The sequence below is a fragment of the Lonchura striata genome, chromosome 13 (assembly GCF_050655825.1).
Source record: "Lonchura striata isolate lonStrDom1 chromosome 13, ASM5065582v1, whole genome shotgun sequence".
NCBI lineage: Eukaryota > Metazoa > Chordata > Aves > Passeriformes > Estrildidae > Lonchura > Lonchura striata.
This window is the reverse complement of record NC_140715.1, coordinates 16,243,266-16,256,583: the sequence shown is the minus strand read 5'-3', so window position 1 is coordinate 16,256,583 and position 13,318 is coordinate 16,243,266. Positions and strand designations below refer to the sequence as shown.

At 41.8% G+C, this 13,318-nt stretch overlaps 1 protein-coding gene across 2 annotated transcripts in view; it reads left to right on the top strand.

The window, feature by feature from the left end:
* Positions 1-8,514, top strand: part of CLINT1 (clathrin interactor 1) — a 46,003-nt gene extending 37,489 nt beyond the window's left edge. For both annotated transcript variants that reach the window (XM_021530738.3, XM_085591459.1), the window contains exons 9-12: positions 2,326-2,403; positions 5,016-5,311; positions 5,939-6,143; positions 6,824-8,514. In XM_021530738.3, the coding sequence (XP_021386413.2) occupies positions 2,326-2,403; positions 5,016-5,311; positions 5,939-6,143; positions 6,824-7,164 (920 nt within the window). In that variant the 3' untranslated portion in view covers positions 7,165-8,514. The remainder of the gene's footprint in view (positions 1-2,325; positions 2,404-5,015; positions 5,312-5,938; positions 6,144-6,823) is intronic.
* The last annotated feature ends 4,804 nt before the right edge of the window (positions 8,515-13,318 follow it).

Genomic DNA, 13,318 nt, shown 5'->3' with positions numbered 1-13,318 from the left:
GCTGACCTGAGCAGGCAGATGGAAAGGGTTCATTTGTAGTGGCAGATCTCATATGGGAATCTTTGAGGCTTGCTCACGTTGAGAAGATCAGCGCTGTCCTTCACATGCAGGTCACTTGTTATGACCACTGCTCCTTGCAGCACAGGCTGTGGGAACATTCCCAGTGTCAGGCAAGGCAGAGGGAAAGGGTCAAATGCAGCCTTTGATGTGTCCTGTGAAGGAACTGGCAGGGAAGTGAAGTCAATTCAGGGAACTTAGGGTTTGCTTATCTGTGTATTTTCAGGTGCAGAGATGTGAAAGGGTTGATTTGGCTCAGTGTTACTCTTTACTGGAGCAACACAGTTTGTATGTGAGGGGATGCTTGTTTGCCGTAAAAGAGAAGATGTAAAATCCCTGGTTAGACCTGCTGGGAGGATTTTTTAGTGTTACTGAGCTGAGGTTCTTTAACCTTTCTTTAGAGAGTTACTGCGTCCAGCTTAATCTGTCACCTCTCTCTGAAACTCAGTTTCACTTGAAAACAGGCAAGACATGAGGAGGAAAACTTAAACTTGACTGAAGATGTTTAGGGGTTATTTTGGGTTTTAACCTAGTTCTGGTTTTAAAATTAAATTAATCCCTGGGCACTGTCAGTTAGCCCAAGGATAATGGGTGTAGCAGGGAGCATTGATTTTTATTTTTTCCTTCGAGCATGTGGTCAGGAGTGTATCATCTGTGTTCCTCATTCAGCATATAAACTCTCTAATCATTAACCTGTTCTGAACTCCATAGGCACATATGTGGGGAAAAAAACACTTGCAAATGTTCATTGCTGTAGACAGGGTAAACAGGATCAGATCAGGTTTTTAGTTTGATATTTCATTGTCCCTTTTTCATTCTTCGGTGTCAGAATAAAACATGTCTATAAACACACGTGAGTTGTTTCTTAGATCACTTCAGAATTTGTGTTGAATTCCTTAACTTCGTGTGAAGTTGTTTCCCTCTTGAAAAGGTGTTGAAAGAGCTTCTGTAGTGCTGTGTCTGAAAATTCAGAGGCCATCCTTGCATTCTCTGCTTGTCTTTTATATCCTGCACTACGCACTCAGCAAGAAGACATTTCCCCTTGGAAGAGCAGTCGCCTTCCTGGCAATATCTACAGTAAAATAACATTAAAAAGAAATACAAGTACACATGTATTAGGAAGTGAATGGTTCCTTTTATTACTGCTGGCCATTTATTAAAAAGGAGATGGTTCTGGTTTAATTAACCCAGTTGAGAGTAGCAGATGGGGCAGAATGTCTTGCAGCGATAAGACAATTCCGAAATGGCACCAGATGTTGGAAGCTGTCCCTGGTGGTGTTTGAGTGCAGCACAGATGTTCCAGTCCCACCTGGCTGCCTCCTAAGCACTGCAGGCTAAGCAGCTGTGATGTAACCTATATAATGTACGCAGAACACTAAAAGCAAAATAATTGAACTGCTGCAGCTACTTCTGAGGGTGGGACTGCTTGGAGGTGAAGTCTTTAAGGACAAACAAATAAGGTCAACTTCTTGGCTTCCTCTGGTCAGTGGAATACCTGCTTTAAAACAGTACCAACCATAGCTAGGTGATTTTTATAATTTTGAGTTTATTTTAAAAATCAGCTTTACAAGATGGTTCTTAAATCTGCTTTTATGCCTTGGCTGTATCTTTTAGTGAAAAATTGTTACTGTGCTGTATTCAGAAGTCAATAATTTATATGCTGTATACAAATGTCTTGTTGGAAAACTTAATGTTCTTGCTGTAGAAAGGAAACAAACTTATAAAAAAATGAACACAAATGCAAGTTCTGTCCCTGAAATCCTAATTCAAGATCATTGCAGAATCATTCATGCTTTAAGTAACACAAAAACTAAATAAAAGGTGACATGTAATTTTTCATAGGAAGCATAATAAATTAACTTTTATACAATAACAATGGTTGGCCTTTTTATTTTCTGCTTCCAAATTTTTAATTTTACAAAGTGCCAAACTAGTAGCATTACTCCCCAGTTAAAAACTTTTTAATCTTTTTAATATCTCAGAATTTATTTTTAGAGGCGACAAAAACTTGCAGGTTTTAGTTCTTCCCATGGAAAACAAAACTGCAAAATCTGCAAGGCAGTTGGAAATAATCCAGTTTATTGTTGCTCAGGCTTATATAAACATAGTGTGAGGATGAACAGGGAAACAGAGCTGAATTAGGGAGCAGAATCAATAAATGCCTTGTGTCAAGTGCAGAACAGCTTTTCTTCATAAATCCCACATGCAGTTGTTGCAATGGATCTTTGCACAGTCCTGTAACACCTTTTGCCTTCTCCCTCTTCCTAGGTGGATCAAGTGACCCATTTGGAGGATTTGCTGATTTTAGTTCACCTGCTGCTTCAGCGAGTTTCCCATCATCGCAAGGTAGGATTGATTTAGGGACTGCAGTGCTGCTGAGGGGTGGAAGGAGGGCCAGAGATGCCATGTGGCATTATTGAAAGTCCCTTCCCTTTCCAGGGTAAAGTGTGTGTGTAACTGGACCACAAGTGCTTTGGGAGGAAGGAAGATGCAGCCTGGCTCAGTGCATGTGCAGACATTTTACCTGCAGACAGGACAAGCTTATCAGGAGACATGGCCACCATCTGAAAAGGTTTCCCTTAAAATTGGACTGGAAATAATAAAATGTGCTTGGAAACCTCCTAAAGTGATCTATTTTACTTTGGTGGAATCTTTGTGGGATCTACAGGGCTGGAGACAACCCTGGAATGGAGAGAGCTGGCTGGCTGTTCTTTGTGAAGTTAATTTGAGCAGGAGTGATGTTTGTGATGAGAAGTTCTCAGCCAGGGTGCAGGATCAGGTGCAAAATGAGAAAAGAGCAGCAAAGAGGCTGAGCAGCAAATCTACCTGGGAGCCAGCTTTTACTCAGCATGTTTCCATCTCCTTTATTTTGCTGTGTTGGGAAGGCTCTGCTGGGCCTAGATTAGTTAATAGACCTTCAGTTCACTTGGTAGGAAAGAACTGCTCTGGTTTTTTACAAGCTTTTACAGTCAAACCCAAGTTGTTTTGCAAACACAAAGCTGCCTACTATGCAAATAACTCCTGTGTTAATACAGTCTAAATTGATATAATCCTTTATCTGCATTAATATGATTAATCTATTCCAATCACCATTATGCAAGGGACAAGGAGTCCTGTGAAATTATTAATCATTCCTGAACAGTGTAAGCCCCTCTAGAAATCTTTTCCTTCTTGATTAATCATCTTTGAAGTCCTACTGAAGGGGCAAAACCATCTCCCTTTTACCCCCTCTTATTGGTGCTCAGTGCACAGGTCTGGACACAGAAGCAGCACACTCAGCATTTACTTATCTATCAGGAATATTTAAAGTAGGTTTTAATTTTTAATATGTAATACTAATTGAAACATTCTAATATAGTGCCTCTTTGTGAGGAAGATCAAAGCAAATGTTCTAGTAAGGCCCTGAGCTAATGAATATTAGCCCACTTCATGCACTGAAGTTGTTGGCTATACTTGGAATTTGTGAACAAATTTACTCTTCTACTTTTCTTTAAATTGTAATGTGTTGGTAAAGAGAAACTTCAACTAAAGGTTGAAGGTCTACATTGATAAATATTTACACAAAGTGTTAAAGGCTGCTGCAGTTACCCATGAGTGGGTGCAATACATTATGGAAGCAGCCATTGCATAGGGCAGGAAATAGAAACTGCCACTGGTTTCATCTGCCCCAGCTCTACATGTTTGAGTCTTTGTTCAGTCAGCTAAAGAAATCCGAGAGATGATTTAAATGTTCACCAGCCCTCAGTGTTTATTTCCTGTGGCAGCACTGTTGTTTGTGATGTAGCTGAAGTACCAAAAGTGAATCAGAGGGAGAATCAAAAAGCTGAGCTGGCCAGTGGCCCAAACTCAGAGTGTGATTCACTGTGTAGCCTGTGAGATGTTTAAATGGTGTTGCTTTATATTCAGCATCTTCTGCAAATGCTGTTTTAAGCTTTTCTTCCCCCATCAGTGCTGTGAATCAACAGTTTGCCTGTTAATAGGGAAACGTGTTTTGAGGGAGGGAACAACTCCTCCTGTTTGACTCCAAGGTTTGACACGCTCTCAGTTCACTGGTTTGTGTCACAACATCTGTGATGCTGAAGAGGTGCCCTTGCAGGTGTCTACAAACAGCTCATGCTGCTGGTTCTGCCTTCACAGAGAAATACAGAGAGAGAGAGCTCAGAGTTCTGTGTTCTGATTTAAACACTTGTCTCCAAAAACCCCATCTATTGAAATGGAGCAGCGTTTAGGTGATGAACTGCAAGAGTTCAGCAAAGCTGCTGCTGAGAGAAATGATTGATTCAAATCAAGGCATTTAGTTCAGGAATCAAATTTAAAGAACCTAATGTGTTTTACATGAGCACTGCATGGATGGGAAGTGCTTATTCCTTATCACCTCAAATAAGCTTTTCCTGGCATCCTGCTCTCAAAGTTTTGGGTTTTACTCCCCTCAGCCTGGTTTTATACAAAAAACTACAGTTGAATACAACCAGATTTGGATGTAGTTGTCTTTATTATGATGGAATTTGCTTTATCCAGCTGCTTGTTCCTGACAACTGCTCTCTCTGCAAATATCACAATGCCAGAAGAGAAAAGGTTGATCAATATTATCCAAGTTCTCAGTGTTGTTCTGATTTTAGTCTCCAGCCTACCCCATGTTATCTTCTAGTTGTACTTCAACTGAAACAAACCTGTCCCTGCGTGCCTGGCGTCCACAGGTGACATCTTATCAAACATCTTCTACTTTCTGTGTATGGGTGTTTCATGTTTCCTTTCGTACCTTGTTAAAATTGTTGGAATATTCATGAGAGGGAATGATGTCCAGATGGAGGTTCTACCTGCAGATGTTAATCTGGATGGACACAGATCAGCTCTCATTTGTTTCAGTTCATGGAATAAGGCATTTGCTCAGTGCCTTTCTCTAAGTCCCATCTTTCTTCTCTGTGTTCCTTCCTCCCACACTGTTGCCTTTTCTTCAGGTACAGCAACAAGTGGAAATGGAGACTTTGGTGATTGGAGTGCCTTCAACCAAGCTTCTCCTTGTGCCAGTGCTTCATCTGGTGAGCTCTTCAGCAGCACAGCACAGCAGCCAGCTCTAGAGCTCTTTAGTGGCTCACAGCCAGCTCCAGGCCAGCCTTCAGCTGCTTCCAATTCTATGGATCTTTTTGATTTGATGGGACCCTCTCAGACAACCATGACCTCCACACAAAGCATGAATTTCTCCATGATGAGTTCCAATTCCGTGGGTGTCAGTTTACCCATGTCCAGGTCTCAGGTATGCTGCTATTGCTACAGTCTGCTAATGACCTTCTTCTCCTGAGCCACAGCTTTGAAAATGAATCTATTCCTCTCCTGGAATACATTAAACCTGGTCACTCAGATGGGATCAGTATTTTGTCATAAATTTTTCAATTGCATCCTAAGCAGAAAAATCTCTTCTTGAAGATGGGCTTCATTGCTTTAGGGAAGTGTAGCTGCTTTTCTGGAGCAGTAGAGATTGGTAGTGTAAAGCCATTCTCCACAGAATGTTACAGGTTTCCAGCCTCAGGTAGGTGGAGGTGAGGACTGGTCCGTTCTCCAAAAGACATAAGTGCCTGCTGCAATGGAGAGTGGTTTGGAAACTGTAATGGATCCACTTGGTATTAGGAGGAAAAACCAGCATGTTTGAGTTCAAAACTTGGCTGCTGCTGGTCACTCCATGTTGTGGGACTTGACCTCTGCTTACAAATACTCTTCTAATCTAACTGGAACAGCACCTGGCAGCCCTGCTTTGGGAGAGCTAAAGTTCAAGGCTTCATGGGGTTTTATTATCTCCTGTGGGAAAAGTAAATACTTTTTGTTTAGTCCTATTTTCTACCAGTAAATTGTTTTAAGTGAATCCCAACAAACTTTTCTTTTTTAGCCTCTGCAAAGCGTGAACCCGATGATGCCGAAGTCTAACTCACTTTATAATGCAAGGACAGAGATGGTCCAGAAAAATGCAAGCAAAACTCTACCCTCAACTTGGTCAGATCCCAGTGTAAATATCAGTTTGGACAATTTAGTACCTGGGATGCAGCCTTCCAAACCCCAACAGCCATCGCTTAATACCATGATGCAGCAACAGAGTAAGTGATGGTTGTATTGTTATGCACACTGAGCCCTGTCTGTGTTCCATAGGCTGTCCCTGAGATCCCAATCTTTTGTCCATTACTGTTTTCCTTCCTTTAGTCACATATGTTTCGTAAACCTCTGTGACATTGTGACACGAGTGTTCTTCAAGTGGAAATTGGTATGTCAGGAGTACTGTGCAGGTTCTGCTGTAGAGTTTGCACCATGGCTGTATCTTGCCTTTGGGCTTCCTAATCTTTAGAACTTCTCTAGAATATTTATTGGTATAAAATGATATTCACACCTTCTATAGAAGTTTTCCGAGTCTTCACACAGAAAATAGGGAAACAAATGCAACAGAATCACAAAGGTTGGAAAAGACTTCAGAGATTGTCAAGTCCAACCTGTGACCCATCCCCAACTTGTCACCCAGCCCAGAGCTCTGAGTGCCACCTCCAGTCCTTCCTTGGACACCTGGGATGGGGACTCCAGATGTCCCTGGGCAGCCCCTTCCAGTGCCTCACCACCATTTCAGTAAAGAAATTCTTCCTGATGTCCAAATCAGGAAATAGCTGCAGGCCTGGCCATCATATCCATGTTCACAGCAGTGACCACATTAGTTCCTTAAAACACATGAGCTCCTTCAGTATGACCAGGTTCCACTCAGCGATTTTTGTGCTCTCTCTCTTCTCTGCAGATATGCAACAACCGATGAATGTCATAACGCAGAACTTTGCAGCTGTGAACCTCAGCCCCCAGCCCAGCATGATGCCGGTGCGAGCGCAGAGCAGCGCGCTGCTGGGAGGGCCCCTGGGGCTGGCAGTGCCCGGGGTGCTGTCAGGCACCATGGGCATGACCTCCATGGCCCCCACGCCCATGATGAACCAGGGAATGATGGGCATGAACATGGGAGTGCCGGCCACAGGAATGGGCACAATAGGAATGGGGGTACCCAACATGGCTATGACCTCTCTGACTCCTGGGACTGTACAACCCAAGCAAGATGCCTTTGCAAATTTTGCCAATTTTAGCAAATAAAGATTGTAAAATAAATAAATAAAATGAAATTAAAATAAAATAAATGGGCAGACTGAATGAAGGATTTTTAGCTGCACAAATATAGCTGGGGAAGGAATGGGAAACACTGATCAGTTTTTTTTTTCTTTATCAGTTAAAGTGTCTACATAAAGAACCAAAAGCTATTTTCTAAGTGTTGAAATAACTAGTGTTCAAATTCTGGAGAGGTCAGAGATTCTTCTAAGGAATGTGTTGGATGATTTTGCAAAATAATTTGTATTAAGACCATCAAAAAACCTTTCCTACATAGAAGAACCAATTTTAACTTTGAGATTTGATGGAAGACTGGATTGGGGACTGGGTAAAAATGTTTGAATCTAATTTTATACTTTACTTTTTTCTTGAAGAGCTTTGACTTTCTTTTCCCCCTCTCCCTGATCGCTTTGTCATAATTGGATCATTCCTTTTACTACCACTGAGTCCACAATTGTGAAGTCACTCGAGTACTATGATCAGTTTTTTATAAGAATATATATTTTTGTCCAAAAATGGCTTACATATGTGACTATGGCTAATTCAAAGGGACCTGGAATGTATATATACTTTTGCTAATGTTCCAGCCACACTGCTGTATTACCCAGATTTTTATTGTAAAAATCCTCTCTCAGCAATTTGGTGATCAACAGGTTTTTGGGGTCTTAACATGCTTCTAATGTTACAATTGATATCCCATGCAAGTATGGGAGAAGCTTTATCCAAGACTGCTGGAAGATTTCCTTTCAGAAAACTCCAGAAATGCACTTTCTTGGAGTTCTTTTCCAGTGGCACTTGGCATCCTTTGTAGCACCAATATCCCTAAGGAGCTACTGGTTTAGGGCATCAGCAGCAGCTGAATCACACTTCAGTGATGTAAATCTAGAACGTAACTTAATCCAATGGCATTGGATCCTGACTTTTATACAACACTTGGTGATTCTTTTGTGTAAATATGGCATTAGCAGCTGTGGAATCCAATAGAGGAGTAAAAAAATATATATATTAATAAAGGAGACCTGTAGCAGTCAAAGATTTTACTGATTTACTGAAAGCAAAAGAGTGAATTAAGGTTTTGGGGGGTTTTGTTTTTCCTTCTGTAATTCTGCATTTAAGTTCATACGAATCAAGATTTTAGAATCTGGAACACAAAGACATTGTTATATTCACAAGCTGGGAATATTGTTAAGAATAAGCACTATACTATAGGTATGAAATTTATTGCCTCCCTTTTCTTATGTTGGATTTCTTTTTTTATTATTAAATTGATAAAACTTTGTTTCCATTGTATTCATAATGTTCTGTTATACATAACATTAAAATGTTCATTAAAATCAATGTTGGGCTGCTTTTCCTTTCATTCCATTTGACGTTTATGAGAGCATTTGGGAAAAAAAATAATTATAATTTGGGCAAAGTAATTTTTATAAATAATTTAAAATTGTTTAATGACTTCTTATCTGAAGCCTTTCCTATCTGGCTCTACTGTTAGGAATTAAAAATGAAGCAGGCAAGATATCCTGACCCGCTCCAGCCTTGCTAATGCTCCATCTACAACATTTCTAATTAGGCAGAAATTCATGTACTTCAGCTAAGTGGTAATGAAAAGTGATTCATTTGCTGAATAAGAGATGAGAGTGAGTGTAATTAGCTGACTGCGGTTTTTAATCTTTCAACAATTCAATGTGTTTAAATTAGTTTCAAAGAATAGGAGCTTTCAAGTGTTGTTACATCAAAGTAATCAAGGCAGCCTTCAACAGCTGAGTAGGAGAGATGGCTCTGGTTCCTGTTCTGAAACCTTTACACTTATTTGGAATAATCATCTTCAAACCCTCTCGTGGAACAGATGGGAAGGCTCAGACTGGTTCAATGTATGCAGAATTGTGGTGGGAAGGAAGCTCCTTCCAGGGCTGGGAGATGGGGCTGAGGAAAGCTAAACCTGGAGTCGGTGTTGTTACTCTGTTGTGCTGCTGCAGTGCTTCTCAATCCTCCTTGGAAGGTTTTGGGATGCACAGGATGAGTCTGTTCCTCATGCTGTCCTTCTAAGGAGGGTTTGCCCAGTGAAACAGCTCTGAGTTGAAGGACCATGTCCCTGTTCAGGTTGTTCACATCTCTTCAGAGGAACCCTTGGTTTTGGTTCTGATTGACACTGGTGATAACGAAGCAGATTTGTCAGGGTTGGAGTCACTCCAGTGTGATCCCTTTGGGTGGGTCTTTGTGGTTGTGCCAATTGCACCTCAGTCAAGGGTGCCCTGGCTCAGGGAGTTACCTGATCTCTGTTCATCCCATGGGTCAAGATCTTCCATTCGAAGCAGGGAGTGTGTGGAGTGTCAGAAGCAGCTTTGTCAGCCAGCCAGGTCCTCTGCAGGTGGGTGAGAACAAAGTCCTTCAAACCAAAACAAACATCAGAAACCCTGGAAAGATTCCTTCAGAACATGGGCCAGGTGCATCCCTGTGCTTCTTTTCTGCAGTGATGAGAGCCTGCAAGTTTTTTCCCCAGCTCAAGCACACGGATCGTAGCAGTGCTTAGCAGAATGTGTTTTACATCTTTATTTAAAGACTGAATATAAAATGGGTACTCGCTTAAAACAATATTGAACTTGTTTAAGATAAATACCATAAAATGTTTCCATCTCTGATATTTCAGGTATGAACAAAATAATACCTTTAAGCCAGAAATTACCTTTCTGGGTGAAAATACAAATGAGCTACTTTGTGAATGGGAATAGATCTGCCAGTTATCAACTGCTGCATTACAGAATTCAAATATAACCAAAATCATGCTGCTGTGTTAGTACAGCTGCTTTCTTCATTTTTGAAGCCAGTTCCAGATGTACCTGTATCTCTCCAGAAGAGTTTGGCTGGCTGGATATATCTGTGTGCAGAATTCAATATATGGAATTACATGATTCTGTAAATTAACTGTGCTTGGTCCTGAGAGTTAAACTTTTACCACCTGTGGATTCTGTAGCTTCTTAACTTCAAAAGAGTTCAATTAAAATTAGTGCAATCCTTTGTAAAGGTTGTCTCTACTTTAGAAGGAGAGAAAAGGGCAGCAGAACCCAACTCTGTGTTTGGTTTTTTTATAGGATCATTTAAAAGAATGTATCTTGATGTGTACAAAGGAGTAATAAATTCCAGCACGGGTGCAAGTTCAATGATAACTAGAGCATCCACCATGTTCTACAAAAGAAATTATATTCAAAACAGCTAAACAAGGGTATTTATAGCAGCATCTGTTTCAGCTCTATCTGTCAGCTAAGAACAGTCTGACACAGCTTAGAGGAGGTGGGGGAGGGATTTATCAATGGAGTGTTTACATAATGCAGGCAGGCATTGTATACTCAAGGTGATACCAGCTATAACAGGATAACAAATATCTAAAGACACTTTTATTCTCAGAGGCCTTTGCTCCAGGAGTCACTCTACAAAATTGCCTCCATGTTCCTCTGTGCTCAACTGTAAACACACTCATAGCAGATGACATTTTATACTGGCATCGCTGGCTTCTGATTAAGGCTTTTAATGCTAAGGGCATTTTTGGTTTTAATTTTTTTCTTCCTCATAGGTTTTATTCCAAGATGTCACTGGCTAAAATTTAGAATTGTTTCAGGCTTTCAGTTGTTTCAGGGTTTCAACCACTTCTTCCTCTCCTGGTGATGGAAGTGCAGCTCCTTCTTGGGACGGAGTGGGGTTGTTGCTGTGTGCAGTTAGCCAGAAACCACAATCCCCAGGATCCCTTTTTGCCCAGATCCCATGGACTTGGAGCTGACTTCAGTGTTTTAAACATTTCCATGGGCAAAGGGCTTCCTGGGGTGGTGGTGGTAGCCCTGCTTCTGGGAGCTGCTTTTAGAGCTTTGAGCAAAGAAGTTGCAAAGACATCTCAGAGAGCTGGGTTAATGTTGTGAAACTAAGAAGGATGGCTCCTGGAATTTGTAGGTCAATCTCTACAAGCTTGTTCAATGATCTGGTCACAGTTTTATCTAGCTGGGATGCCATGTAATTTTTTTTCTCCATGTAAAATGACCTTTAAAAACTGAGATGTGACTGTCTCATTTTCATTTTTTATGTGTTTCTGCATTCACTATTCACCTAAGGAATGATAAGAGGTAAGAGAAAATCTGCAGAATGGTGAAAATTAAGAAAGGTGCCTTTGCAGAACTCAGTATATCCCTGGATTCTAAAGCTGGGGATCCTTTAGATGGAGTAGTCCAGTCTCCTGTGTGTGTACAACAGCAAAGGCTCAGCTCATCTCTGTTTTTAAAAAGTCTACTTCTCACAAATTTCCAGACTTTTTTTTTTTTTAATTGTGCCATAAGGTACCGGCTCAGTAATTAACTGGTTCTTTAATCGAGCCACAATTACTTTGTTTCATGAGAAGGGGAAAAAAAAAAGAATGTATACCAAGACAGAGCTACTTTCGACATCTGGGAACCTCCTAACAGCTGGCTATCTAATGAATATGCATCTGCTTAAGAGGCTGTAGGCCATTAATAAACCAATAGATATAAAACAGAAACAATCTTTGTCAGCTTCAAATGAGATTGGATGCAATGTGCTGTGAAGTGTCACTGTCACATTGAATCCAGCCGGGGAGGTTAAGGCGGCTCCGCTTGCGGAGAAGGCGGAGAAGCGGCTCCAGCGCCGGGGCAGCGCCGGGGCTGGGCCCGCCGAGCGCTGCCGGGGCTGCCGCTGCCTTCTGCCTCCCCATTTCTCCTGGCACCAGCTGGGTTTGAGGCACCGGTGGCCTTTGGTTTGCTACTGCAGCAGTTGTGTCTATTTGGGTTTGTGTTGGCGTCTCCCACACAAATGATTGGAGCGACACGTGAATAAATGGCTGGGGAGAAGTTGCAGGAATGTGATAAAAATGCACCTATTGGACTGAGACCAGGGGCTTTGTAAGGAGGCTCAGAAAAGCCCCTGAGCCGTGTTGTACAACAGGATTGTTGTAGGGTGAAATAAATCCTCTCGAAACAGTGACAGTGACCTCATGTGACTGTACAGGTATCTCTGACCCCTCAAGAGTTGTATCTGTGCTTGTTCCAAGGCACAGATATGTTGTACCAGCATTTGGTACCTTACAGTTGTTCTGTGCCTTTGTTTCCTGTGGCAGCTCCCATGAAATGTGAAATGGATTTATTTTAGGGCGCTCTGTCCTTTCTGCACAGCCTGTGTTAGTCCAGGGTGTCCCTCTTTTCACGGGATGGTCACCCCATGCAGTGGCTGCTCGCAGCAGTTGAGGAATGGTACCTTAGGTGGCATTTTCCTGCAAGAAAATCCATTATTCCAGCTCAAGCCCCACTACTGGAACAGGGCACTGTCAGCTGCTGTAGAGCTGGGCTGCAGGTGCCCCTGGGATAGAGAGAGGCAGCATTTATTTAATTTATTTTTGGTACTGGGGACTTGGACTAACAGTCTGGTACCTCCCCTGAACTCTGCTTTGGAGCTTGACTTATAATAAGTATGTTTCAGTTCCCAGAAAACTCTACAAATTAAGATTTGGAGTAGTTTTCTGTGCAGCTCAAGTGTAAAGAGCAGTCTTCAGTTTAGCAGAAATTGTAACACAAAGTTTTTTGCCCCCGGATTTACAGGTTTTTGTTACAAGAAAATGGAAGCGAGAGAAGTTAAAATGGGAAGATGAGTGCTCTGTAATTACTGCAGATCTTACTAGCAGCTTCTCAAGAGAGAAAATTTGCACTCTGTATCATTACATCAATATAATTTAAATGAAAATCTGTTAATAAGATTGACTTAATTCCTAGAAGAGTGTTTGTCTTACCCTTAGTTTTAAGACAGTAGATTACTCAAAGACTCTTTCAGAGCTGCAGCCACCCTGGTGACAAGTCTAACTGCTGAGACTTGAAGTTTTACTTCCAAGGCTCGGTGTAAAGGGGAGGTGCAAACCTCTGCACTGCAGCCGAGCTGGAGTTTTCTCTCGCTGGTTCGCTGCTGTGCTGCCACAGCCCCTGGGCAGCAGCAAGGGCTGCACACGGTGAGGGGAGCAGGTTGGTCAGTGAGAGCCGCCCACTGTCCCCGGAGCTCCCCTTTGAGCCCAGCATCAGCGGCGCTCTCACATTGCCCTGGGTTTATCTTTTTTTGAGGCAGACAAAAGAGCACGAGGCAAACGAGGGCTGTCCTTTTA